The sequence below is a fragment of the Blennius ocellaris genome, assembly GCF_963422515.1.
Source record: "Blennius ocellaris genome assembly, chromosome: 1".
NCBI lineage: Eukaryota > Metazoa > Chordata > Actinopteri > Blenniiformes > Blenniidae > Blennius > Blennius ocellaris.
Genome location: NC_137650.1, coordinates 8763758 through 8789530, shown reverse-complemented (window position 1 = coordinate 8789530; position 25773 = coordinate 8763758). Strand labels below are relative to the sequence as shown.

The 25773-nt window shown below is 42.8% G+C and overlaps 1 protein-coding gene across 1 annotated transcript; it reads right to left on the bottom strand.

The window, feature by feature from the left end:
* Nucleotides 1–748: 748 nt before the first annotated feature.
* Nucleotides 749–25372, bottom strand: LOC308148863 (protein mono-ADP-ribosyltransferase PARP6-like; the record flags this gene model as incomplete). Its single annotated transcript, XM_080520401.1, is given in 25 exon segments — nt 749–851; nt 1620–1704; nt 2395–2458; nt 3740–3819; nt 4449–4518; nt 9182–9254; nt 10628–10740; nt 11186–11234; nt 12582–12649; nt 12989–13054; nt 13335–13460; nt 14184–14276; nt 14503–14598; nt 14984–15115; nt 15498–15648; nt 17211–17360; nt 17514–17580; nt 17742–17832; nt 18047–18107; nt 18273–18367; nt 20577–20654; nt 22589–22636; nt 22639–22709; nt 24658–24724; nt 25310–25372. Coding segments are annotated over 25 exon segments (2160 nt in total).
* Between the last annotated feature and the right edge of the window lie 401 nt (nt 25373–25773).

The following is a 25773-nucleotide window of genomic DNA, read 5'->3' as shown; positions in this document are numbered from 1 at the left end:
CTTTTAGTTCTGCAAAGACAAATCATAATGTTAACACAATAATGGACGGATTTTACATTATCTTCATATAAAACAAAGTGCTTACAGTATAAGTAACTTGATTTCAAGCCACACCTCGCTTATTAGATTCAGGGAGCTTCATCCAGTGGACAAGGACAAAAACAACAGGACAAAGTTTGTCCCTCAGATAACAGACCATATTTTCAGAGGGTACTGATAAAAATGATGAGAGACTTGCTAATAAAATGTAATAAACTTCACCAGAAAGGGATCTGATATCATTTAGAATGATATATTGATTTTTTTTTTTTTTTACTATTATATTAATAATGAAGAATGGGATTCATTTAGTGTGAGAAAAGTGCATTAAAAAAATATGGGGGAAATGCAGCAAATGCAGGAAAAGAATAGTGTGTCAACAGTTAAGAACAATGAATACTGTCTTCTTTTTTTTCTTTATATTGTGCAGATGGCATGAGAAAAGCCAGACTGAAGGTTAAACTGTTGATGAGTGACAATGTGGAGGAGAGAGAGAGAGAGAGAGACAGACAGAGAGAGAGAGCGAGAGAGGGGGGGGGCAAACAAAGAGACCAGAACAAAACCACTTCAGAAAGAATGTGCTCAAGAGCTCCCTCATCCCTCAGCATCAGGCCTGAGGACGGCTCACCCAAACATTCCATCGACACTGCCTGCCCGCCTCCATCAGAGAGACGTATAATATTTCCCAGCGCCACTCGGTGGACCTCCATTAGCTGGAGTAGATCTGGGTCCCAATCACACGCATGATCTCCTTCTGCACCTTAGGCTCTTGGGTGTTGATGTTGGCATCGCCTACTTGACCGTCTTCATACCTGCAAATTGAATATTTTGTAATTCTATTATACAAGTTCAGATTCACCATGTTCGCATTTATTTTGCGTGCTAATATCTGGTGGCATAAAGGACGCAGTGTAATGATAGAGAAAATGATTGTTTTTTTCCCCCTCATCTCATTTGAAGATTAAAGCTTTTGGATGTTAAGATTTTTTTTTTTTTTGCTTCCCTTGAGACATCTGAGCTTCTCCAGATGCTCCTGTCTTTGTAAGTGATTTTATGAGAGGCACATTTTGGCCCGACACAACACATCCTGCTGTGTTCCTTCTAACAAAATATTTTATTTGTTCAAGCTGAATAACAGCCACACACCGAGCATGAGATCAGAGTTCAATTATATTTAGCTGTGATTTCCATGTGATTGCAGGCCATCTCAAACTCAATCTCCAACTCAGGAGACGGCAGTAAACAGGGTAACAGACTTCAGCCATCTGGTAAAAATAAAGCGCCGTATTCACATTTTCTGTCCTGAGAAGAACAGAGTTTAGTGGAATGATAACTCCACTCAACCGTCCCTGTCAGGATATCTGAGGCATGTTCCCTCATTTTTCATTTACATTTCATTCACCTTCATCATGTGCAATTTAGCCGGTAAGAAAATAAGCAAGTGCGAGTGATGAACTCTGCATTTCCAGTGCGATTATGATTGGAAAGCTTCCAGCCAGGTTGCTGTGCCGCCTCTTTTGGTAATCATGCATTAGTTCTGAGGAAATGATCTTGGATATGAAAGTGTCTTGAATACTTACACAAAGAAGAAGCGAGTACAGACGTGGTCGGATACAGGACATACCCAGATGTTACCGTGTTTCTGCAGATCCTTTGACGTTATAACTGTTTAAAAGAAAAAGGCATTATTGCTAACAAAAAAATTGCAATCAAAAATTTGACTTTGTATTTACTATATTTGTGAATTTTCTTTTTGAGTCTTTTTTCCTCCACATGGCATTTTATATTTTGGAGAAAAAAAATGTATAAATACGGATAAAAACACATGTGTAGTGGGTAATACTGTTATGTATTTCATCACCAGTCACAATTTAGGATTCAAATGTATAGTAAATGGAGTAAAGTGTAATGGTGGCGACTGTAGCAGATAGACCTGCCAGGTTGCTCAAATAACAAGGTGATTAATTACTTAAAAACTCATTTAAAATCCACAGATTTAATTGTAACTTAAGAAGATAAAACTACAGCTTATCTGGCTTAAAACTAGTAATTAGACTATGTGACGCATTTTATATTCTTAAAAAGTTTCTTAAAAAGTTTTCTCAAACTCTGACAATATCAATCAAATTGTATTGGCCTTTGAAGCATACTTCATACTTTGAAGTATGCTGATGTTCTATGTTTTCATTTTTGAGATTATTTGGACCATAAGAATTATATTTCTGTATTACTATAGTTGCCGATTTCACATTTTTGACTGGGATAGTTAAAGATATGTGTGATTATTTGATTACATAAAAAGACTAAGGCCTCTTATTCCATCTACCACGTGTCGAACTTTTTGTGTGCGAGTACCTTCACAAAGAGCGATACAGTTCAAGTTTCGACTCTGAAGAAACCTTGATTGTATTGGACGGCTCTGTGGAGAATGATAAGCATGGGAGTTAAGCATGGAATCACAGGAGTGCCAAAATTAAAAGGGAACAAATGTGGAAATATATAGAGAATCAATAATACAAAAAACATACAAAGGTTGTCATATTCTTTTTCTATCTTGTCTTTGCTTATTATGTTTTGTTAATTCTTCTCCTGTTTTGTCTTTGTCTTTTACATTTGCTTTTTGTCATTGCATTTACTGGATGAGTCAAGCCGTCTGGAAAAGACAAAAACAATACAATGCAAATCAGCAAGGGCTGTGGGCGGGGCTTCCTGTTCAGGCTGACGAGTTGATACCTGATCACACCGTTCCTGCTTGCAGTGGCTATGTAGTAGCAGGAAGGAGACGCAGATGCACGTTTATTTGAAGTGAAAGAGGGAAAGTTAAACACGACGGACGTGGAGGAATTGAGAAGAGGCTACTACATATCCACTGTGTGCCGCGTTAGTCACACAGCAAATATACGTTTCCTCTCAAGTCCCAAATGTCGTCTCTCGTTCTTCGGTAAATATAATTACGACGACGAGTGGCCACGCCCACATTACACCACAAACCAACATAACCAGCGGATTCTTAACCAAACAAAAATAGTTTTGTTACCAAAACAAAGAAATTATATTTACAATATGAATAACAAATAAGAAATGTTTAAAAGGAAAATTAAATTAAATACTTCAAACCTATTCTTAATGCAACAGTGCCATCTATTGGCATCAACAAAAATTGCTCGACATGACGTCCTGCCTGTAAACTATGAGTCAGCCTGAACAGGAAGCCCTGCCCACAGCCCTTGCTGATTTGCATTGTATTGCTTTTGTCTTGTCCAGACGGCTTGACTCATCCAGTAAATGCAATGACAAAAAGCAAATGGAAAAGACAAAGACAAAACAGAAGAAGCGTTGACCACACGGAATAAGCCAAGACAAGATAGAAAAAGAATATGACTACTTTTGTATACCATTTGTATTATTAATTCTCTTCATATTTCCACATGTATTTCCTTTTAATTTTGGCACTCCTGTGATTCCATAGTTAAGCAGTCTCAGTTGAAAACAGCCGAAAGAACACTAGACTCTTCGTCTGATTATTAGGAATTATGAAAGACGAAACACCAAAAAAAAAATATGCCCTACATTTTTATCAACCTTAATTATTTTCCAATGCCAACCAGTTCACAATGGAAATCTGTACTAAAAGAGCAAAGTATCATTTAAAAAGTATTTTTCATGAATTCTATATAGAGAATAGGAACATGCCCCTCACCTGTGGTATGGTGTTCATGCGGTTGTAACGCTGCACTAACTCATCTTTGGTGGGCATGCGATGTTGTCCTTTCCCCATTCCTGCAAGAAGCAGCACACAGCCAGTAAATAAGCGTCAGTCGGGATAACTTTAGTCACTCGCACCGTGAGAAGCCTGCTTCTGCCTGCGTATCGTCAACACTTTGCACAGTGAAATGATGAAGAATGATGGAACTTCAACCTTCATGTGAAGGTTATTTATCAAAGATTGCTTACATGCTACACTGGAAAAAGCTAAATATGTTTTAATATTCAGCATCAAAAGAAAAGAAATCAACAGGTACAGCTGGTTGTTACCCTATTTAAAGAAAAAATGACAATGAAAAGAGCAGGTGCCCAAGCTGTAGAAGAAAATCATATTGTGACATCTCCATATCCCAGGAAAACAACACCAGACAAAAAGCAACAAAGTACAGACTAACACACATAAATCCACAGACAGCCACAATGTAAAATATGTAACACCAAGGCCCCAAGGCCAGCCGCCAAGAATGAACACAGTGAACACGTCACAGCACAGGAAGAGCACATGGAGCGGCTCCCATGTGTTGACGACGGAGGAATCCAGGATGAGTTCAAGCCATGTTACAAACACAAGTGAACATGGTGGTGGTGGTGGTGGGGAGGGGGAGCGCTGTGGTCTGAGAGGGCGAGGAATGAAACATTCCTACCTGAGTATCCAAAAGATATGCTGGAGATGGGGCTCAGATAGATGCCCTTTCCATATGCTGCCCCATGCAGCTTGGGTTTGAAAAGAGCAGGGAGGAAGGGAGGGTCACTGAGCAGTTGCACAGGACAAGCTTGCATATAAACACAGGACTGCACATCTCTCACACTCATACATACAACGGTACAATCGATACCGAATATCAAGAAAAACCACGTAAAAAATTCTATCTGAGTCAGTATTTCAATGAGAGTTTCCCTGAAATCACACTCCAGTCACACTTCCACACACATCCTGAATCCCAATGGTGCTCAGATGAAAGCTGAAGAACAGAGCCGAGTTTTATGCTTTTTTTTTTTTTTTTTTGTAAATCGAGCCGATCCATACGTTAACCCCCTTTCATGTGTTGCAGGAGAGATCATTGGATGCGCTTGAATTTTATGAGTGACACCTGTGCATAAAAATGTTCAGGTTCTCAAGAACACATGACAGATGAGATGTAGACTGTGAGGGGTGAAGGTAAAGCGTGAAGATGAGCGATGGCGACGGCAAGTCTTCACACAAGAATGCCCAACGTGATGAAAAGCAGAAGGACCGCAGGTGCAATATGGACAGGTGTTCATGAGTGGCAATAAGACCAGAGGGGGGGGGGGGATCAGAAAAAGAGTGACGAGCAACTCGATAGTTCGGGAACACGTGTGGGAGATGAAGGTCAGGACGCGACACATCTGGAGGAAATGGAGGGGGGGGAGAAAAAAGAAGAGTGACAGACAGGAGGATTTGTGTGATAGCTGGAGCTGGAGGCAGACTCCACCACTCCTCCTCCTCCTCCTGTGAAACACAATGACAGAGGAAGGGTGTCAATGCTCAAGGTGAGGCGGAGAGGAGATGTGGAGGCAGACATGTATCGAGGCAAGATCAAAGATGGAGAGTTCAAAAACTTTGAGAACAAAGGAGGCACAAATGAAACACACCAGCGCGATAGCGCAATCGTGGCCGACGTGAACGATTCCAAGATCCTCCAGATTTGGGATTTAATTGCATTTAATCTATTTTCAGGACATGGCGGTGTATCTCCAAGCAGTCATTATCGGCCGTATTGTGCAAATGAGACAATTCTGGGCTCTCTGGAGCTCGGCTCTTATGTTATTGTTTTATTAATTCATCTTTCATATTTTATCAGCCTGAATAACTCAAGACGGCAGAACAACTGAATGACGGAGATGGAAAGACAACTGAATAAAGTATATCTTGGGTAGACCAGGGGTTTTCAAAGTGGATAACTCCCCACCTGCTGAGCTTGAATCACATTGTGGCTTCCTCTCAAACCAAGTTGTGATTTTTGCTTGAAAAACTAACTTTCCCATTTCTCCACATCATAGGATATTAACATTAACGGCTGTTGGGACACGGCCTCCCCGATCTGAACCCGAGTGGTGTTCTGTTATTGGACTTCTGTGCCAGTCACAGCTTGTCCATAACGAACACCATGTTCGAGCACAGGGGTGTCCATAAGTGCACATGGCACCAGGACACCCTAGGCCGGAGGTCAATGATAGACTTTGTGGTCGTGTCATCTGATCTCTGGCCGCGTGTCTTGGACACTCGGGTAAAGAGAGGGGCAGAGCTGTCAACTGATCACCACCTGGTGGTGAGTTGGATGCGCTGGACTGGGAGGAGGCCGGATAGACTCGGCAGGCCCAAACGTGTTGTGAGGGTCTGCTGGGAACATCTGGCCGAGCCTTCCGTCCGCGCAGCCTTCAACTCCCACCTCCGGGAGAGCTTCTCACAGATCCCGAGGGAGGTTGGAGATATTGAGTCCGAGTGGACCATGTTCTCAACTTCCATTGTCGAAGCTGCTGCTCGGAGCTGTGGCCGCAGGGTCTCTGGCGCCTGTCGTGGCGGCAATCCCCGAACCCGGTGGTGGACACCGGAAGTAAGGGATGCCGTCAAGCTGAAGAAGGAGTCCTACCGGGCACTGTTAGCTCATAGGACTCCCGAGGCAATCGACAGGTACCGGCAGGCCAAGCGAGCCGCAGCCCGGGCTGTGGTGGAGGCAAAATCTCGGGTCTGGGAGGAGTTCGGAGAGGCCATGGAGGAGGACTTTCGGTCGGCCTCGAGGAAATTCTGGCAAACCGTCCGGCGCCTCAGGCGGGGGAAGCAGTTCTCCACCAACACTGTTTACAGTGGAAGTGGGGAGCTGTTGACCTCAACTGGGGACATTGTCGGGCGGTGGAAGGAATACTTCGAGGACCTCCTCAATCCCACCACCACGTCTTCCATTGAGGAAGCAGAGACTGGGTTCTCAGAGGTGGACTCGTCCATTTCCCAAGCTGAAGTCACCGAGGTTGTTGTGAAGCTCCTCGGTGGCAAGGCACCGGGAGTGGATGAGATTCGCCCAGAGTTCCTTAAGTCTCTGGACGTGCAGGGACTGTCGTGGCTGACTCGTCTCTGCAACATCGCGTGGCGGGCGGGGACAGTACCTCTGGACTGGCAGACCGGGGTGGTGGTCCCTCTCTTTAAGAAGGGGGATCGGAGGGTGTGTTCCAACTACAGAGGGATCACACTCCTCAGCCTCCCCGGGAAAGTCTATTCCAGGGTACTGGAGAGGAGGGTCCGGCCGTTAGTCGAACCTCGGATCCAAGAGGAACAATGCGGTTTTCGTCCTGGTCGTGGAACACTGGACCAGCTCTATACCCTCCACCAGGTGCTTGAGGGTTCGTGGGAGTTCGCCCAACCAGTCCACATGTGTTTTGTGGATCTGGAGAAGGCGTTCGACCGCGTCCCCCGAGATGTCCTGTGGGGGGTGCTCCGGGAGTACGGAGTCCGGGGTCCCTTGTTGAGGGCTGTTCGGTCCTTGTATTCCCGGAGCAGGAGTCTGGTTCGCATTGCCGGCAGTAAGTCGGACCTGTTTCCTGTGCACGTTGGCCTCCGGCAGGGGTGTCCTTTGTCACCGGTTCTGTTCATCATATATAGGGACAGAATTTCTAGGCACAGCCGGGGGCCAGAGGGGGTCCGGTTTGGGGACCACAGAATCTCATCTCTGCTATTTGCGGATGATGTGGTTCTGTTGGCCCCATCAAGCCTGGATCTCCAGCGTGCACTGACACGGTTCGCAGCCGAGTGTGAAGCAGCTGGGATGAGGATCAGCACCTCTAAATCCGAGGCCATGGTTCTCGACCGGAAAAAGGTGGCTTGCCCCCTCCAGGTCGGTGGAGTGCCCTTGTCCCAGGTGGAGGAGTTCAAGTATCTTGGGGTCTTGTTCACGAGTGGGGGAAAGATGGAGCGTGAGATCGACAGGCGGATCGGTGCAGCGTCTGCAGTTATGCGGACGTTGTATCGGTCCGTCGTGGTGAAGAAGGAGCTGAGCCAAAAAGCGAAGCTCTCGATTTACCGGTCGATCTTCGTTCCTACCCTCACCTATGGTCATGAACTATGGGTCATGACCGAAAGAACGAGATCTCGGATACAAGCGGCTGAAATGAGCTTCCTCCGTAGGGTGGCTGGGCGTACCCTTAGAGATAGGGTGAGGAGCTCAGTCACCAGGGAGGAGCTCGGAGTAGAGCCGCTGCTCCTCCACATCGAGAGGAGCCAGCTGAGGTGGCTCGGGCATCTATTTCGGATGCCCCCCGGACGCCTCCCGAGGGAGGTGTTTCGGGCATGTCCCTCCGGTAGGAGGCCTCGGGGCAGACCCAGGACACGCTGGAGGGACTATGTCTCTCGGCTGGCCTGGGAACGCCTTGGGGTGCCACCGGAGGAGCTGGAGGAAGTGTCTGGGGCGAGGGAAGTCTGGGCAACTCTGCTCAGACTGCTGCCTCCGCGACCCGGCCCCGGATAAAGCGGTAGCCAATGGATGGATGGATGGATGGGCTGTTGGGACCCACAGGCAATAAAAAGTTGAATTGTTTTGATACTGGTTAAATGGCTGGTAATATACACCGCAGATTATATTGTATATTATACAGCGTATTCTGCATAGATCACAACTGCTTCACTTTGCTCAAAAGCTTATCTTATATTACATTAGTCTCTATTAATTTCTATGAATGTGTTTTGATCAAATGCATTTCATCAAAACACATAAAACCTGCACAACTGTCTTATTATCATGATTTAATCTGGAAAAAAAACATAAAGATCACGGGGGAATAAATACTTCTGGCCCGAGATTTGTTCTGCTGCCCCACACTTTGAAAACCACTGGCCTGGTCAATATATACAGTATTCTTTTTATTCCCTCGGGTGACCTTCGTTTCCTTGGAGTTATTTATTCCGCTATGGTATGAACTGGTAATGGGCGGTGTGAATTACCAACCTCAAAGTGAGGCCTCATTCCAGAGGCTTTACTCACAACCACAGAGCGTGTCCTCTGTATCCTTCAGCTTCAGACCTAGCCTACGCAGTGCTCTAGATGGTTAACCCTTACAGGGCACACAGACAGCTTCCTGACAGCTCAGCTGACACCACAGCCCCGTTCCCGGCGTCCCGCAACAGGAAGGGACGTGCTGTCGGCTGCTGCCGGCCGAGGAACAACGGGGCCGGCATTGACCAAGAAAATCTCCCCGTGTGTCCTGCTCGCTCAAAATGCCAAAATGCAAAAGCTGACGAAAGGGAAGCTGGCATCCATTAACTGCAAAAATGAATCAGCCGGACAGCAGTCCTGCTTTGTCCCAGAGCAGGGATACTGTCCGAGAGGAGATGCAACGTAAACTCCAGCCAACTGCCAGGGCTACGTACCTGCAGTTTGGTATAAGAGGCATTGACTAGTCCATTTCTCAGAACAGAGTGCCAGTTCTCTATATGGGAACCACTAGAGCAAGTGTAGAGAGAGGGAGAGATGAGAAAGAAAAGAAAGACAAGGTGCTGTGTGAATATAAACAGCAGGGGTCTCAGCGTGTGGCCACCGACGTGCAGCGGTTCAAGAACGCTGGAATGAAAATGTTCCTTCATTGTAATAAACACGATGAAATCCTAAGCTCATCTTGTATACAGACAATTTTCCCTCTTCCAGTTTGCATAAAGTGTGATTGTGGCAAAAGAGAACAAAAGAAAAGAAAGACAAATCTTGATTTTAACTCTCTTCTATCTACTTTCCCCAGTGTTTCTCACTTTACATGATCATTTATTGAATACTACATACAATAATTTGATAAGAAAATGTTTTTTAGTTCTAGGAATGACTGTATTTAGATCAAAATTAGCTTTCAAATATATAAAAAGGACAAGATTCAAGCACAAAGAAGCTACGGGAGCCATCTATTTTTATCACTAGCGCAGGCACATTCAAAGGTATTCTGTGACATCATCACAGTGCTCCATAATCATATCATTTTAATTTAGCAGGGAAAATACTCAAAGATGAAGACCAATGTACACAGAAGTCTCGACCACCACCTTTCAGCACAGTCAAGGTTAATTGACCTCAAATTCCAACGTGGGAATAATCTCTGTCTTAAGATAAAGTGCCATGAGTGCTGCTTTTTTTTTTACAATTTTGGAAGCTGTATTCAGAACATTTCATTAGAAAGTTGTACATATAAGCCTAGAATGTGGATTGCATTCAAGGCTACAACCAACATTTGGCCTTTTCGGTTGACAATTATTAAATTTGTAGAATTATCCAGGCAGAAACAGAGACACTTAGTACTGCTTGTGCATTAGTTGCGCCCCACAAATGCCCAGATGGGTCTTGTGTATCTAAAATATTCAGTAGAGCCCCATCTGCTACTGTACAAATCTCGATCTCGCAGATCGTGTTGGCTCCATGCGCTGGCTAAGGAAGATGGTTTTTGTTTCCAAGAGGCTGGTCACAGCTCTGTGCTGTTGTTTGTTATGGTTCCATAAAAAAATCTGCTAGATTGGCCTATTCATGCACGACACAATGACCAGGTGTTACAGCGACACGTGCCCATGTTGGACAGCGCTGTGCTGTTTTGATACTAAATTATGCATGCGTCTTAGTGACTGTGCTTGATTTGAGATCAATTATTAACCGAATCTGATTACTCACATTATATTTGCCCCAAAGCCACAACATGCTCAGTAAAATATATATATATAAAAAAAAAAAATACTGAAATGGTTTGGCTATTCTCAAATGGCCTACAGGAGTTTAGTCTTCTCGCTTTAAAGCTGCTAATCATTCACTGAGAACTCGTATTTTGACTTGGAGGTCCAACTCACTGGAAGGCGAAGGTGCTGCCGTAGAGCTTTTTGGCAGTGCGAAAACGGGCTTCCTTGGCTGGGGGGCTGCTGAGCAGCAGGAACTGGTGGGAGGTGTGCATGAATTTGAGTTGCTATTGCAATGAGGAAGAGAGAGTAGAGTAGAGTAGAGAGAGAGAGAGAGAGAGAGAGAGAGAAAGAGAGCAAGAGAGACAGAGAGAGAGAGAGAGAGAGAGAGAGAAAGAGAGCGAGAGAGAGAGCAAGAGAGAGAAAGAGAGAGAGAGAAAGAGAGCGAGAGCGAGAGAGAGAGAGAGAGAGAGACAGAGAGAGAGAAAGAGAGCAAGAGAGAGAGAAAGAGAGCGAGAGACAGAGAGAGAGACAGAGAGAGAGAGAGAGAGAGACAGAGACAGAGACAGAGAGAGACAGAGAGAGAGAGAGAGAGAGAGAGAGAGAGAGAGACAGAGAGAGAGAGAGGCGGATGTGGTGTCAATATAAATCATCAATTCACACAATGCAGCATTCAAGAAACACTAAGTTGATGCAGGTGACTGGAGGGGTGATGCTGTGCTGGTTTCCTACCCTACTGAGTGGCAGCTTGACGATATGAGACCTGTTACTGGAGATAATCCTGCAGAAACACAAAGGGGGGTGGGAGAACAGAAGATAATTGACAAATTTCACCGTTGTGCTCCCAATTTGATTTCCCACCTGCTGACGCGTTCCAGGTCACACTGACCTGTCTCAAAGTTTTAAAAAGTGTTGGACCGTGAAATTCTAACTGCTGGGCCCATTGAGTGGAATGAACATCCAAATAAAAATTGCCATTCATTACGTTTCAGGTCAGTCTGACCTGGCGGCAAAAATTAAAGTCACAAAGTGTGAAAAACCTGGGACATTTAGACAAAACGCCAGTTGCCTTTTATCAAGTTTGAGAAAGAAAATTGAGTGATAATGTTGTATTTAATGTGTACATTTTCATAATTAAACCATAATCTGCAAGGGATGGAAATTTGAGGACCAATGTTGTCATTACATTCCATTAATTGAGATAATTATGGTACTGAACATTTTTAACTGCTGGGGATGTTTTCACAGTGACATTTTTAACCACGAGGGAGAGATCCAGCCCCCCATGTGAACGGGCACGGGATCTCAATTTCACAACGTTTACACCTCTTTAGCCAGCAGACTGAACACGACATACCAAACACTACAATTTAAAATCCAGGAAAAGGAGGGATAACAACTCTCGAGCATGAAGAAAAGGTTATAATCCTTCTCTACAGGTCTGCAACTGTCATAGCTGTTACACCGTTCATTCTTCCATATAGTTTTCTCAATGGGAACACCAGCTGATATAAAGAACGCTTACAAGGTCTCTTTAGTTGAGAGGCCAGACAAATTCAAATTTAACTCAATGATGTACTATAGATAATACGCAACTACTTTGTTCCCTGCCGTAACACAGCGAGGTTGGTTTCACTGCTCACTCGGCTCCCAGCAATCTGCTGCTAAGTCGTTATGTCTTCTACTCTTACTGAAACAGTAAGAGTAACACCAGTTACTTTTATTAAAAAATGTGCTTTTAATTGCAACTTTATTGCTTTTATCATTTGCAAGGGTCAAAATTAACCAGTTTTAGTTGCATATATATATATTAGGAAACAACACTCTTCTGTTTTCTTTAGAAATCGCACTGAATATATTTGCACTGTCAAAGTAGGAATAACACAACATTAGGGTTTGTTCCACCCACTCCAATACAGACAATTTCAGAGAATACTTGTGGATGGCTACGTCAGTCCTTTCAATATTGAACATGCTTTATTTACTCGAGGGTGACGGCCACAAGCACAGAATCATTATTGTGCCTCTACAATTCTTTACTTAATATGACTTATATGATGTATTCTGCTTTCTATGGCTGAGTCAAAGCAGAACAAATCTATTTCTGGAGCAGATCCTCTCCACTCACCATTGTAGCAGGGGGTGGGCCAGAGGGTCCAGTTTGTCCATCTGTTTCTTAATTTCCAGATATGAACCCTGGGGGGAAAAAAAACAAAAACCCACAAAGAGCATGTGCTGTTATCACGTTTTGTTTTGTTTTGTTTTCTCTTCACAAATTTTGGGATAACTGATAATGCCTTGTGATGTAAATCATGAATAAAAGCAACAATTTCAATAGTAGAACATTCTAGTTGCAGTCCAGCCGAGGGCAGAGCTGGGAAAAGATCCAAGATGCCACTTTGATGAACAAAATCAGAGGCATGCTGTATAAACTACACCAAAATAATGCACGTCAAGTATTAGCGACACTGTCAGTGAGTACTTCAGTACATTTACACTTCGACCCTCGTTTCCCTCCCACCTCCTTTTTATTACCTGCGTCATCTCGCGGATGGACATAACACTATCGAGTGCTTTCTGCAGTCTTTCATAATTCTTCTTCTGTGTTTATCGATGGAGCCCAACATCCACATGGTATGCAGTGAGAGAGGGAGCAACATACATAAGTTTAAAATCACAATCAAGTCTTGCCACAAGCTGGTTCTGTATGTTACATTTAGAAAAAAAACAAAAAAAAACAGGTATTTTCTTTGCATTGCAGTCCTTTTCTCTGGTTCGTTCCTGACACTGTGCTCTGTTTATCAAATTAAATGTCATTTTGGAACAAAACACGCATATTGATTCAGTTGGTAATCGGGATTCTGGCGGTGTGGATGCTGACCTTTGGGTTGAAGGCCAGAGTTTTGGGGTCGTTGGGATCAACAACAGACGGGTAGGGCTCAAAAATGATGCTCTTGCGAGGAGATTCTAGAGCAGCTCGACACATCGCCACCAGCAGATCCACCACCTGCATAAAGAAACGCTCACATTGGAGTGGCTTCAGCATCATAAGTGACTCTTTTCCCCTCCATAACACTAGCCTACAACACACATACAGGCATATTGAAATAAATCTGAATTAGAATATTTCACATTTAAAGTATTTTAGGCCTGTTTTGTTTAATTTTTAATCTTGAAGTCAATCCTAATAATTTAATATTTAATACAAACAGACTCTTTTCCTATTCTTTAACTTGACGCGACCTTAATAGCCACAATCAAAATGTACAATTTGCTTGAAAATGTGGAAAAAGTAAGAAAATGTGTGCTTGGTAGGCAGATTATTTTTATCGTAATAAAAATCTGGCAATGGAGCCAAAACCATTGAAACTCCTGTTTTTTCCCCTATTAAATGGAATCAAAATTTGGAGTTGTGGGATGAGCAGAGAAAAGCTGTTTGGTATTGGCAACACAGATTTGGTCAAACTTCCTGTGGGTTCATGTACTTGTGCACTACATGTACATCACTTTCTGTGCATTGTTTAGAAGAATCTGCCATGATGCTTCACTTGCAGCAGAAGATTTGAAGTGTGCACAAGGTCAGTTTGTCTCTCTCTCTCTTTTTTTTTTTTACATTATGAAAAGTTAATCAAAGGTTGTTTATTTATTAATGTTACTTGGTCAGTGTTTGTGAGAACAAGCCACACAGTACAAGTATTAATTTCATGCGCCGTTGGGTTGTGGGTGTTACCTCTGCTCCAGTGGCCACTTCCTCTGCAGCTCCGGACATCACACCCAGAGTGTAGAAGGAGAACACACACAACTCCCTGGTACATACAGCTGGCTGAATACACACAGACAGAGAGGGATGAAACTACGCACACATCAATGTATATGAGAATTAAAAAAATTTTTATAAATAGCATATCTATTCAAATCCTCCTTGCTCGCATTAGTACTGAAAACTAAGAGCCAAGTTTCAAGTTGGATATTTTTTTCGCTGCGTAAAAATGGTTTGTAATGATACTCTTTTGTCACGGAGCCACCGCTTCTGGTTTTGTCTTTGATACCTTCAGCATGGATCCGTTCTGGAAGACGTGCTGTTCGTCACAGACCACGCAGTACTCGTTGAGCGTGGGAATCCTCTGTTCTGAGTACTTCATTATCTGTCAGAAGAAAAGCACAGTGGTGTTCCCAGTCATTACACCCACCTCCAGCACAGCCGCACCACAAAAGGAAAGAACGGCAGAATTGATATAGAACATGAATATTTCACATTTCTAGGGGGGGGGGGGGTTCTACTTTAAACACAATGTTCATTTGAGGCTTGACTCTCACTTACAGACACCTAAAGCTCACACTGATCATGTCCCAGGGAGACATTTACAATTCACTCATGAGCTAGTTTACTGTTCTTACACGGTGTACTTATAAACAATCCAAAGCTATTTTACTGCTCTCCAGACTTTCCTCTTAAGCACAGCTCAGTAGCGCAGGCAGAGTGCCTCAGTGCCGTTTATAAAGTGGGCTCGCCTCTCCTCGAGCTCTAACCTGCACTAAGAAGCCGTACTCCAAGGTGGGGATGTTCTTGCAGTGTCCGCCCGCCTGGGATGAGAAAAACAATTCAATCAGCTGCCTCGTGGTAATCTGCGCTGGGGCCCTGGCCGCCGGGACAGCCACAGTCTGATGAGTCAAGTGAAGACAAAGCATTATGGGAAAGGGCGCACAAGGCATGTGACGGAAAGGGTGGGGAAAGGCTCGGGTGGGAACAGTGCAGGTGGCGGGTGACTCAGACGAGGGTCAGAGTGGATCACAGTGGGTCAAAAGGAAAACCAAAGGAAATATAATAAAAGAAAATATAAATTGCAACATTGTGTAAATTTTATTTAAAAAAAATGTGGATGCTTCGCAACAATTTTTAAGGAATTGTGACAATAATGCTTTGACATGAGCACAATGAAAATACCTAAACATGTGGGTGAGATACACTAGAGACTGATCGGTGGTATAGGGTTGTTTTGTTGTACTGTTAAATCAGAGCAGGTTTGTCTGGAGCGGCACTGACCTGACTATTTGGCGGGTAGCTGAAGAGCTCCCCTTTAGGGTTCTTCATGGTACACGAGATAGAGCGGTTCATCAGACGCGTCACTCTCAGCTCAGGGACACTGAGCTTCCCTTTCAAAACCGTGTCTTGGATCAGGGGGAAACTTGGAGACCTGGAAAACGATAAAACACGCAGCCTGTGGTCAACCAGTCAAACACGAGCAGTATTCTGATATTTGCTCAAGACGTAGTGCAAGTGGGGGGGGTTTGGCCTTAAAGTGGAAAACATCACGTGTCTGCATTGTGTGGTTTATATGTTTACATAGTCAGTATCTGGTTTGATAGCAACGTTTGTTAAAGAAATACAAATCCTGCTGTAATCACTCATCAGTCCAATTGTGTCCTATGGGATACCTTTTGCATTTAACTTTTAATAGTTTGTTGCTGTTTTTTTTTTTTTTTAAATAAAAGCCTGCTGTTTCAGGTCACACAGTTACAGTAAGTGCAGTGGACATTTCTCTCTCTTGCCAGTACATTAGCATTAATGTGTTGTGACGTTGAATTTGTGAAAACATGCATGCTGGCGGGTGTAAAAAAATTGTACGCCTTGACACGCGTCGGGCTTCTGCCCACGACAGCATTGGAGAGAAACACTGCAGCAGACAGGATTTCACATCTCTCGGCAGATTGGGATGGTGGAAAAAAGTGACAAAGTTGTGGTAATTAATTTCCTTTTTTAGTTTCAAAGTTTAAAATGAAAATGCACTTTGCAATTGAAAGATATGTATTTTAAATATTTCACTGTGTTTTGCATCGCAATGAAACAGTGTTTCTTTTTCGTTGTGTGCTTTTCAGAATTTATACATAGCTGTAAATATACTTCTCAATATAGATATTGAATACTTTTTGCACTACGTAAAACAAGGGGGAAACCGTTCCAGTTCCAGGTCCGTCATTTATACATTTTTCTGTCACTTTACTGGTGCAACAGGCTCAAAATCATTTTTTTAGACAGTAACTCAGGTCGCTAACTGCTGAGGTATAAGAACAGTATTCACGTCTACCATTGCTCGCAGTACATTATCCATGTACCCTCTTGACATAAAACTCCTGTCAAATGGTGAGGCTGTCAAGACAGCCTAGTAGTTAGTAAGGCTGACCTCCATCAAGTGGGCTGGGATTCAATCCCTGCGCAGGCATAACTGTCAAAGCCTCCCTGAGTAAGACTGAGGCACAGTACAGTTGTTCCCCGGAGGCGGAATCGCTTCGGTTTGTCAAATTTTGATTTTAAGTCAATCTGCACACTCTGCAGTGTCAGAGCTTCCGCTCGCTGGCCTGTCTTCTCCTGTACGACCATTCGCCTTTTTCAAACAGGCCATCACCAGATATTTTCATCACTTTCTTTTATATGCAAAGATGCGGCGAGCAAGCACTGGGTGATATGGACAAACGCAACCTTTATGTCAGGAGGATAAAGATTTTGTTGTCATATCAAAGGACATTATTGGGGATTTATATTATTGGAAGACTAACTGGGATTTGTTAAGATTATGAAATAAACTCAAATAAATTAAGATCGTCAATATCACCCTTTTTGATTTTGTCCAAAATGCTAACATCAACTGTATTGTGTCAGTTCCTGAAAGGACAGAGGATCCACACATTCGTTTTTCATTCACGGAGACGCCACACTTGTTTGCGAGCGAGGCTCTCTCTGTGGGGGAGCGGGACCTACTTAGGGATGGGGGAGAAGATGCTGAGCCCCGCACGGAACTTCTTGATGGTTCCTCCGGCTTTGAACCAGCTGTGCCTCTTCTCCTGCTGGGCCTTGAGGAATTCATTACTCAGGTGCTTCCACTGCTGGGAGGTGAATGTGCTCAGGATCCTGCCACATTACATAAGCGGGGGGAAATCAAGAGAGGGAAAAAAAACCAAAAACGTCTACCTACCAGGTAGAGACTAAGCTGCTTTTTCAATCAGTGTCCAATATGCTAAAAAATATATATATATATATATTCCAAAATGTCCCACCACTTACTTTTTCAGTTGCAAGCCCAAGCTGAAGCCTTCTTTATTGGAGGGCTGGAACACTTCAACTGACGGCTCTAAATAAAGATGACTAACATCATTACATAGTACACATGCTTTCCTTCACTCTCCCACTTGTGCTGCACACATTGTACTCACCTCCCACGCTCAGTGAGTAGCACAAATACCTAAAGTCCCTCCCAGAAAAACCAACATCCACATTGACATCTTTACTCACCGGGTCCATCGAGGTACTGGGAAAGAGAAAAGCGCAGTCTCAGAATAATGGGCTCTGTTCTGATAACTTTCCAAGCTGTTGCAACCTCCTCCTGAGTCAGACACACACACACATACACACGCACATACACACACACACACACAAATATACAGAGTTAGCATCCTAATTAGGGCCGTGTCTCATTACATAAATAAATGACGAGCACATGATGTATTATAAATGATGTGTTACTTTGCAAAATGTCAACGTCGGAATAGTAATGGGCAGAGTGGGAGGAGGCAGTGAGAGGGAGAGTGCTGACTCACATCTAAGAAACCGATGTTAATATGAAGATCGATGTCCACATCATCAATAGTTCCATACTCCCTGTTCAGAGACAGACACCGATAAGGGCAATTTATCACACTTTCAGCATAATATCCCCTGAGGGTGAGAAAAACATCATTTCCCCCTTTTCTTTTCTTTTTTTTTTTTGTAAACCAGCCAGTGGTCAAAACTGCTCATTATGCAGTGAGTGTGCTTTTGTTGTACCTGACAGAGACGGCACTGTCAGTGTAGATGTCTTTTACTGCTTCAATGTCTGCATCCAGCTGAGGATGGCGGTAGAGGTCAGCAGCACAGCTCCCCTGCAACAAGCAGCACTGTTCACAGTTATAGCAGTGAATGAATCAGCGGTTCAAAACCTTTATCTTGTCAGTCACACCCCAACATCCCACAGCCCCTTCAAACACAAACAGAGAAGCATGATTTCACGATTCCAAAACACTAGGGCAATATGAAATGTAAATATACATTTCCCAACACTTTGGAAGTGGTGCTGTATGTTTTTCTTCACAGCAGAAAATCTCAGCGTGAGGGAATGAGACAAAGCTAAAGCTGCGTCGTGTCCTCCAAATGTCTCACGTGGTTCAATATAGGTTTTCCTGACCTTTTTTCCCACATTATAATTTACACCTGTTTGGACCCATAGGGAATAAAAAGCTCTTTGAAATCTGGTAGCTGTTGGTATATATTTTGGTTTTTCATTCAAACTCATGTTGTCATTTTCAATGATCTCACATACGTTTACAAGGATTTCTGTTGTTTTATTACGACAATCCCCCACTGACCCCCCCAAGATGTTTTCTGCTGGCCCCCACACAGTTTGAGAAACCACACAACCAATTTCATAAAACACATTCTATTGTTCGGTTAAATGTTCACATAAGTAAAGAGTTTTGTTTTTTGCAGGATACTTTTAATGCAGTTAAGACAGATGATCAGTTAGTGTTTCACAACACAAGACATAAATCATTATTTGATTTGAAATATAACATAACATGCTGACAAATTGTTTGTAAGCTGCAGAACTGTACAATATATTGTCGAGTTATAGAATTAAAATCAATACCCATTAATCATGACAAATAATTGCACTGTAATGTTGAGAGAAAGAGCGTCTGGAAAAAAGGTGAGGAAAATCAGGTGTCCTTAAAGACTGTGAGGGTAGAAAAGGATCATGTTGTCAACAACAAAAAAAATCCCCTATTTTGAAATGTTGTATAATTTTCATGACTTGGGATAAAAAGTAGTCAAATTTAAATATAGCGAATGCATTTGTTAGGGATTCTAATATTTCCAGTGTTCTGCGACTCCCACCACAGGGAGTGTTCGCCATAAAGAGCACATCTCAGCATTAATAATAACAGCGGCAGAGCCGATTCTGTCATGCAGTCCGTGTTCCTGGCGTCTCGACTTGAAGTCAGACTCTCATCTCCTGAGCTCAAAGTGTGCAGAACAGATCCCTCTCTCCCGGCCTTATCTTCACCGCTCTGCTTTCATGTCCTCTGACTGCACTGAAATGAGCTTTACGTCCCAGACTGGATTTACATTTCAATCAAAGGCTTGGAAGATAACGGTTAAAAAAAAAAATTAAAAAAAAGGATAACTAACAGATTAGGATCTTCAGTTGAAGTCAAGCAATGAACTTTCCCGAGATGAGATGATACATTTAAATTTCAAACTACAAATGAATTACACAGCGCTGCTTGGAATTAATACAGCAGTTGAAAGCAGTAAATAATGTCAGATGTACTAGGAAACAAAACATTACGTTTTGAGCGCCTGCACTGTGTGGCTCTAGTAAATTTATTTGCTATTGTGGGTTTCAGTTCAGCCTGAAACCTAAACAAAACTGTGACACCTCCAATGTAAAATCCTGCTAAGAAGGCCTTACGGAGGAAATGTCAGGCAGCAGGCCCTTCTGTTCTGCACTACCAGAGCAAAAGGTCTCAACCATCATCCACCACACTGTTGTGACTAAAATCACCTCTGAGCTGTTGTCTGGCATCACTATTGTGTGACAAATCTATCTTGACCAATATCTGGATTACTCAGATTGCCACAGAAACTAGTGTCTGGTTTTTTGTGAAAGTGAGAATGGTTGTTGTTGTAGTTGTGGATAACGGTGTTGGTAAGCTCTATTTAAGTAAAAGTGGTTAAAAAAAAAGCATATTTGTTGAATCCAAGATACTGTAATCATTATGTAAGCTGCTTGTTTATCATTTGATTTACTTGCTACCAATAAACACTGTATCCATTTCACTGAGAAAAACATGAAATAAAATGAGGTAATTGATCTAAAAACCTCTTTTCATATGTTGCTGTAATGTTTTCTCTTAACTATGGTAGCATGTTAATAATCAACATTAGATAACATATGTCTAATGTATGAAATATAAAATACACCACACAATAGCACCATTCATGAAGACTACAATGTAAACATCTTTAAAAAAAATCCAGCATTAAAACTCAACTTACATTGAAAATGAGTAATATGTTTTCCTGCAATACCTGAATGCCGTACAAGAACTGTTCTGATTCGTTTTCCCCGTCCGACTCCTCGTCTGTCCAACACTGTCCTTTGATGTCCTGTGAGACCACACATTGTGAAAAGGCCGTTATAGTGCAGCGGAAAGAAAAAGAATGCATCCTCTTTCTATCGTCCTTTCATCTTTCATCTCCCTATTTAGCCTTCCGTTCAAGAGCTTCAAAACACTGCTTTTTATAGCGTCGAGAAGAGGCGAGGCAAAGAGCCATGATTTATTTCAAAAACACAGGATATTGTCTGAATTTACCCTTCAAAAGAAAACCTGGCTGACAAAAAAAAAAAAAATGCTTGATTTAGCAAAAATATCCTTTTCCTGTCAGAAGTCATAATCATAACATCATGCATAATATTTTCCTGCCAAAACATCCTTCAGGTGTAAATTAATACAATTCAAAAATGGTTAAAGTCTAATTTAGTAATAGCTTGATATGTTTTCAAGTCTGGCTAAATCGGAAATACGACACAAACATGTATTTTGGTTCAACTTATTTAGGTTTAATAATCTTGAGTAAATCCATGAATGTCCAACACAGCTCAATCACATGCCGTGGTTACACCAATAGGACCTCAGCTGTCTTACCATTGGGTCCGCTGTTCATAGGGCACTCTCAGACAGGTTTGGGCCTTTGACTACTGCCAACCATCGCAGCCTGTTTCCAGGTGGAAGGGAACAAGAACAGAAAACCAGGGAGCTTTCACAGACCGCCCCTCTTTCTCTCTCTCTCTCTCTCTCCCCCCCTCTCTCTCTCTTTCTTTCACGTCAGAATTACACAACCTTGGGAAAAAAAACAAAAAAAAAACAGGAATATGAAATTCAGCAGAGCAAGAAAACATGAAACAGAGGCCCTTGCCAGTGATGCCAAGCTTTGTAAACCGTGCCCTCCTCCTTTTCTTTAAATGGGCTGCTCTTCACCTTGCCATGTATCCTAGCAACAGCCATCTCTGCCTCCTTTCAGAGCGGCATTAATCACTGAAGAGAGAATGTGTGGGAGATATGTGCTGTACGTTCAGTACCCAGGATGTCTCAGTTTCTTTGTTTTGTTTTCCTTCCAGGAACCAGTAATCTATTGATATGAAAGCACCAGAGGCGGATACGCCGTGACAGACAGCCCATTTAAGAACTTTGCTCAGCTTGGCTATCAGTACAATTATATCTGGGAATAGTAGAACAATGCGTTTTTATCATGTTTAATAGAAAGGCTGCATCAATTATTTTTAAAAAGAGATAAATTAGAGAGAGAACAGTACAAGCTGGCTGGGCAAACAACATCACCCAACATGACATAGGTACTCACAGCACTTTGTATTTCACAGAGGTTCATCACTGTTAGACATGTCAATAATGCGTATTCACATTGCGGCATCAAAATATCAACATTAAAATCCAAACATGTAGGAGGACCTCCAACCAAAATACAGAGAAAAAGAAAGCCTTTGTAGGGACTGGATGTTAACAAAGACTGGATGGTAACAGAGCTCAGCACGACCAGACCGAACGCCAACAAACATGTTGGTGTCTGTGCCATATATAGGTCAGCATATTTAAATGTTCTTTTCACAATCTGCAGCACTGACTCCTAAAATAAGGATATTTATTCTAATTTGTTGGTGACATGGCTCCTTTATGGTTGGAAACCAAAAAAATCCCTTTCCTCTCTATGCCTACTGGCTTGCCATTTCCTCACCCGCGCTAGCATCCCCATCACCCCCCCCCCCCCCCCCCCCCCCCCCACCCAACCCACAGCCCCCCCGCCGTCATTCCCATAGCCTCTGTCGTCTCACATACCAATGGATTCACTGACAAACTGAGCCCCCCCCCCCCCCCCCCGTCTACACTCGGCATCACCGTCCTCATTATCCGTTGCGATTACTATTTTGCACAAACACAGATGCAGTCAGGCAGATTTTCCCCCCTCCCCCCACACGATGTAACCCCCCCCCAGCACCACCACCACAGCCATCCAACCACACTTACCTCCACAGAGGATGGAGACTCGGATGCTGTCCTTGCCTCAGCTGCTCCCCTCCTCTTAAAGGGCACACCTGCCTTTCTCTCCACCACCTCGCAGCCGCCGACACGATGGATGACAATGAGCCTGTTGAAAATAAAGACGGCAGAGGAATCTAACGCACAATCATCCCCGGTTCTTCCAGCGCTGTCTGCCTCTCCCGATGCGCGTCTGCGAGCGAGCCAGCCAGCCAGCCAGCTGGTGTGTGCGTGTGTGTGTGTGTGTGTGTGTGTTTATCTATTGCAGATCTCTGCTCTTACTGCTGTCTTATATTTTGCCTGACAACACTGAGGGGTCTGAGCATGCTCAGTGAGCCCAGGCAAGTGGGTCATGTGACCTGCAGCTGACTGCAATGCTGCTGAGAAATAAAAGGGAAAAATGGCTGCGCTTTGTGTGTGCATCTGCCAGTGTGTTAGTCTGAGGCGTGTGTGTGTCTGCCATTGCACAAGTCAGAGCCTCGTCAAGCACCGCTGTGCTTTAGAGACAGATTTTGTTGGATGTTTGAATCATTTTGATGTGTTTTTCACATATTTTTCAAAATAAGAAATACAATAACACCTACAAGAATGACTTAAATTTGAGCTCCACCTCATGACTATGCTGCGTGCCATATGACACACACAATCAATACTGTTATTTTAAAACTAACATCAAAAAGTTAGAGATCTATTCTAGCAGTATCTTTCAAAAAATCATGTACAATTACTTCAAAAGAAATCCTGCCTACAACGAGTAGTGTCATGGTGTGCACGTGTATGACAACAGTCATTAGGCCTTTCAGCTAATCAGTGTTTACCCCCATTGTCTCAAGGTGTCTGTTTAAGGACTGACCTAAAGAATGGACAGATTATGAACCCGCGTTCGGCCATCTATCTGCGCAACGTGTGTGTCATGGTGGGTGAAACCAGATCTTCAAGCTTTCATTTGGTCCACAGTGAAGCGTAGACCACACATGCACATGTAAATGCCAGGGTCACAGTTTGCGTCCACACAGCTTGGTGATTTTATGACGTCTGTACGAAGCGATAAATCATGAAGCAATTCATTGCGAGCACTTCGAAGTCGACCGCTCTGTTCTATCGCCACGAAAACTGCAACTACAAATTCGAGTCTGTATAAATTATGTTCAGAAAACAAAGCTGATTTGTCATTGTTAACTCTTATGTCATTTAAAGTCTTCTTCCCTTTTGCATCATGATAGGTTTTTTTTTCAACCACAGATTTGAATGTTTTAAATCATAATGAATTATTCCATCCATACATCTTCTATGCTGCTGTACTCAGATTAAGGTAAGGCAGGGAAAGCACAAAGAGACAGTTTGACAGACTCACACCAAGTCGCAATTTTAATGTCGACAATCAGTCTCATATGCATGTGTTTGGACTGTGAGAGGAAACAAAACCACAAGCTTTTCATTATGAGGTCAGTGTGCTGACCAGTACAATACTGTGCAGCCCAAATTGTTTCAACCAAAAACTTACAAATATCAACAAATCAGATATCTGAATATCAGAAAGGCTCTGTGTTTGGTCTTATTTGATTTGACATTTGTTATACCTATTGTTCAAGTTCAGAAAAAATCAACACAAAAACAGCATCTTTAATGTTTCAAAATAACACTGTTTTGTGATTTAAACTCAAATAAAATGGCCCAAGTCATAACCGTGGCATAAGCTTTTTTGGGGGATTTGGCAGAAAAACTACTGTATCTGTTCAATTTAGGATCCAGACTATCTTATTAAAGGTTGCCAAGCATTGTCAAAAAAATTATTTTCGTGTTCACTGCACAAATGCCACCTTTTTCAATGCCTCAGGCTTCTTACGCGCATCATTGCCATCAGTAGTTGCACTGTGCAGAAGTACTTTTAGCCGCATTGATATATCCTATCAGCTCATCTCTAAGAATTATGCCAGGATATTCCAACAGTCTCTTACTGTCCTCGGTGGAACAGGAGTTAGCCGCCATTAATGCTGAGTGACAGCCAGGAGCTCGAGCAGTGGACAGAGCGACGGGACGGCAAACCTGTTCCTTACCTGGACAGGTGTGTCCAATACTGCAGTGGAGCGGATCCAGGCGGAGGGGCCAGGACCCGGTGAGACTCTACCATGGGCAGTGGGAGCAGCAGTGCTATCACAACTTCAACTGTGAACAGGTGAGAACCAAAAGGGAACACTATTGGAAAGGAGCATGGACTCAGTAGGTACCACACACATGCAGTTGTACTCACAAGGTCACCATCACTTTAACAACCCCTGTGAGGCGTTCGTATTCAAGTCATAGATTTATTTTTTTCATCACTTCAGTAGAGATGCATATGTTAACAATAAAAATATAACAATAATCATATTTAATGTAATGTGCACTGGATAAAAAAGAAATTATTTTGCTCGAGTTTTATTTGTTGTGTGGTTATTCATGTAAATTAACAAGAACAGCCCTCATCAGATTTCTGTAATCAAACCTGATGAGTTTAGTAATACTTGTATTTAATGTGATGGTATATCAATACAGCTTCAGCACTTAGGTCATGCAATTATAGATTATTATAGTAATTAATAATTATTAGTTATATTTTATAGCGATTGTTTACACAATTTTCAATACTAGGAACAAAATAATACAATTCATTCCAAGGAAATTTAAAAACCAACTGTAGTTTAATTTTTGAACACTAGATGGCGATACAGGCTCGCCCCCTGCTTCATCGCGGCCCTGCAGAGGGTCTTCTTTCATACATCCTTCCGACATCCCTCTACTGAACTATAAATGTGGCTGTGACAAAACGGATAAATGTTTAATTTGTAGGGAGTTTTTGATGGCAGAATGGATTCACTGATTTAAAAAATCAGTGAATTTATATTATTTTATATTACTTTTTGTAAATATAAAACAAAATTAGAACAAGCAGGTTCCTGTGAAGCAATGGGGCAGCCAACATACTTCACAGTTAAATATTATCAATCACGTTAGGACACTAAAATGAGCAGAATATTAAATTGAGCATACTTTACAATCCACTGCGTTTCTTTTCAGGAAATTGTCCCTCCATGATCACATGTTGGAGTCTATGCGAGACTGATGAAATCAAGCATTCTGATTGGCTCCCCAACTTTACCAAGCACTTCTCCCTCGTATATGCGTATCCTTCC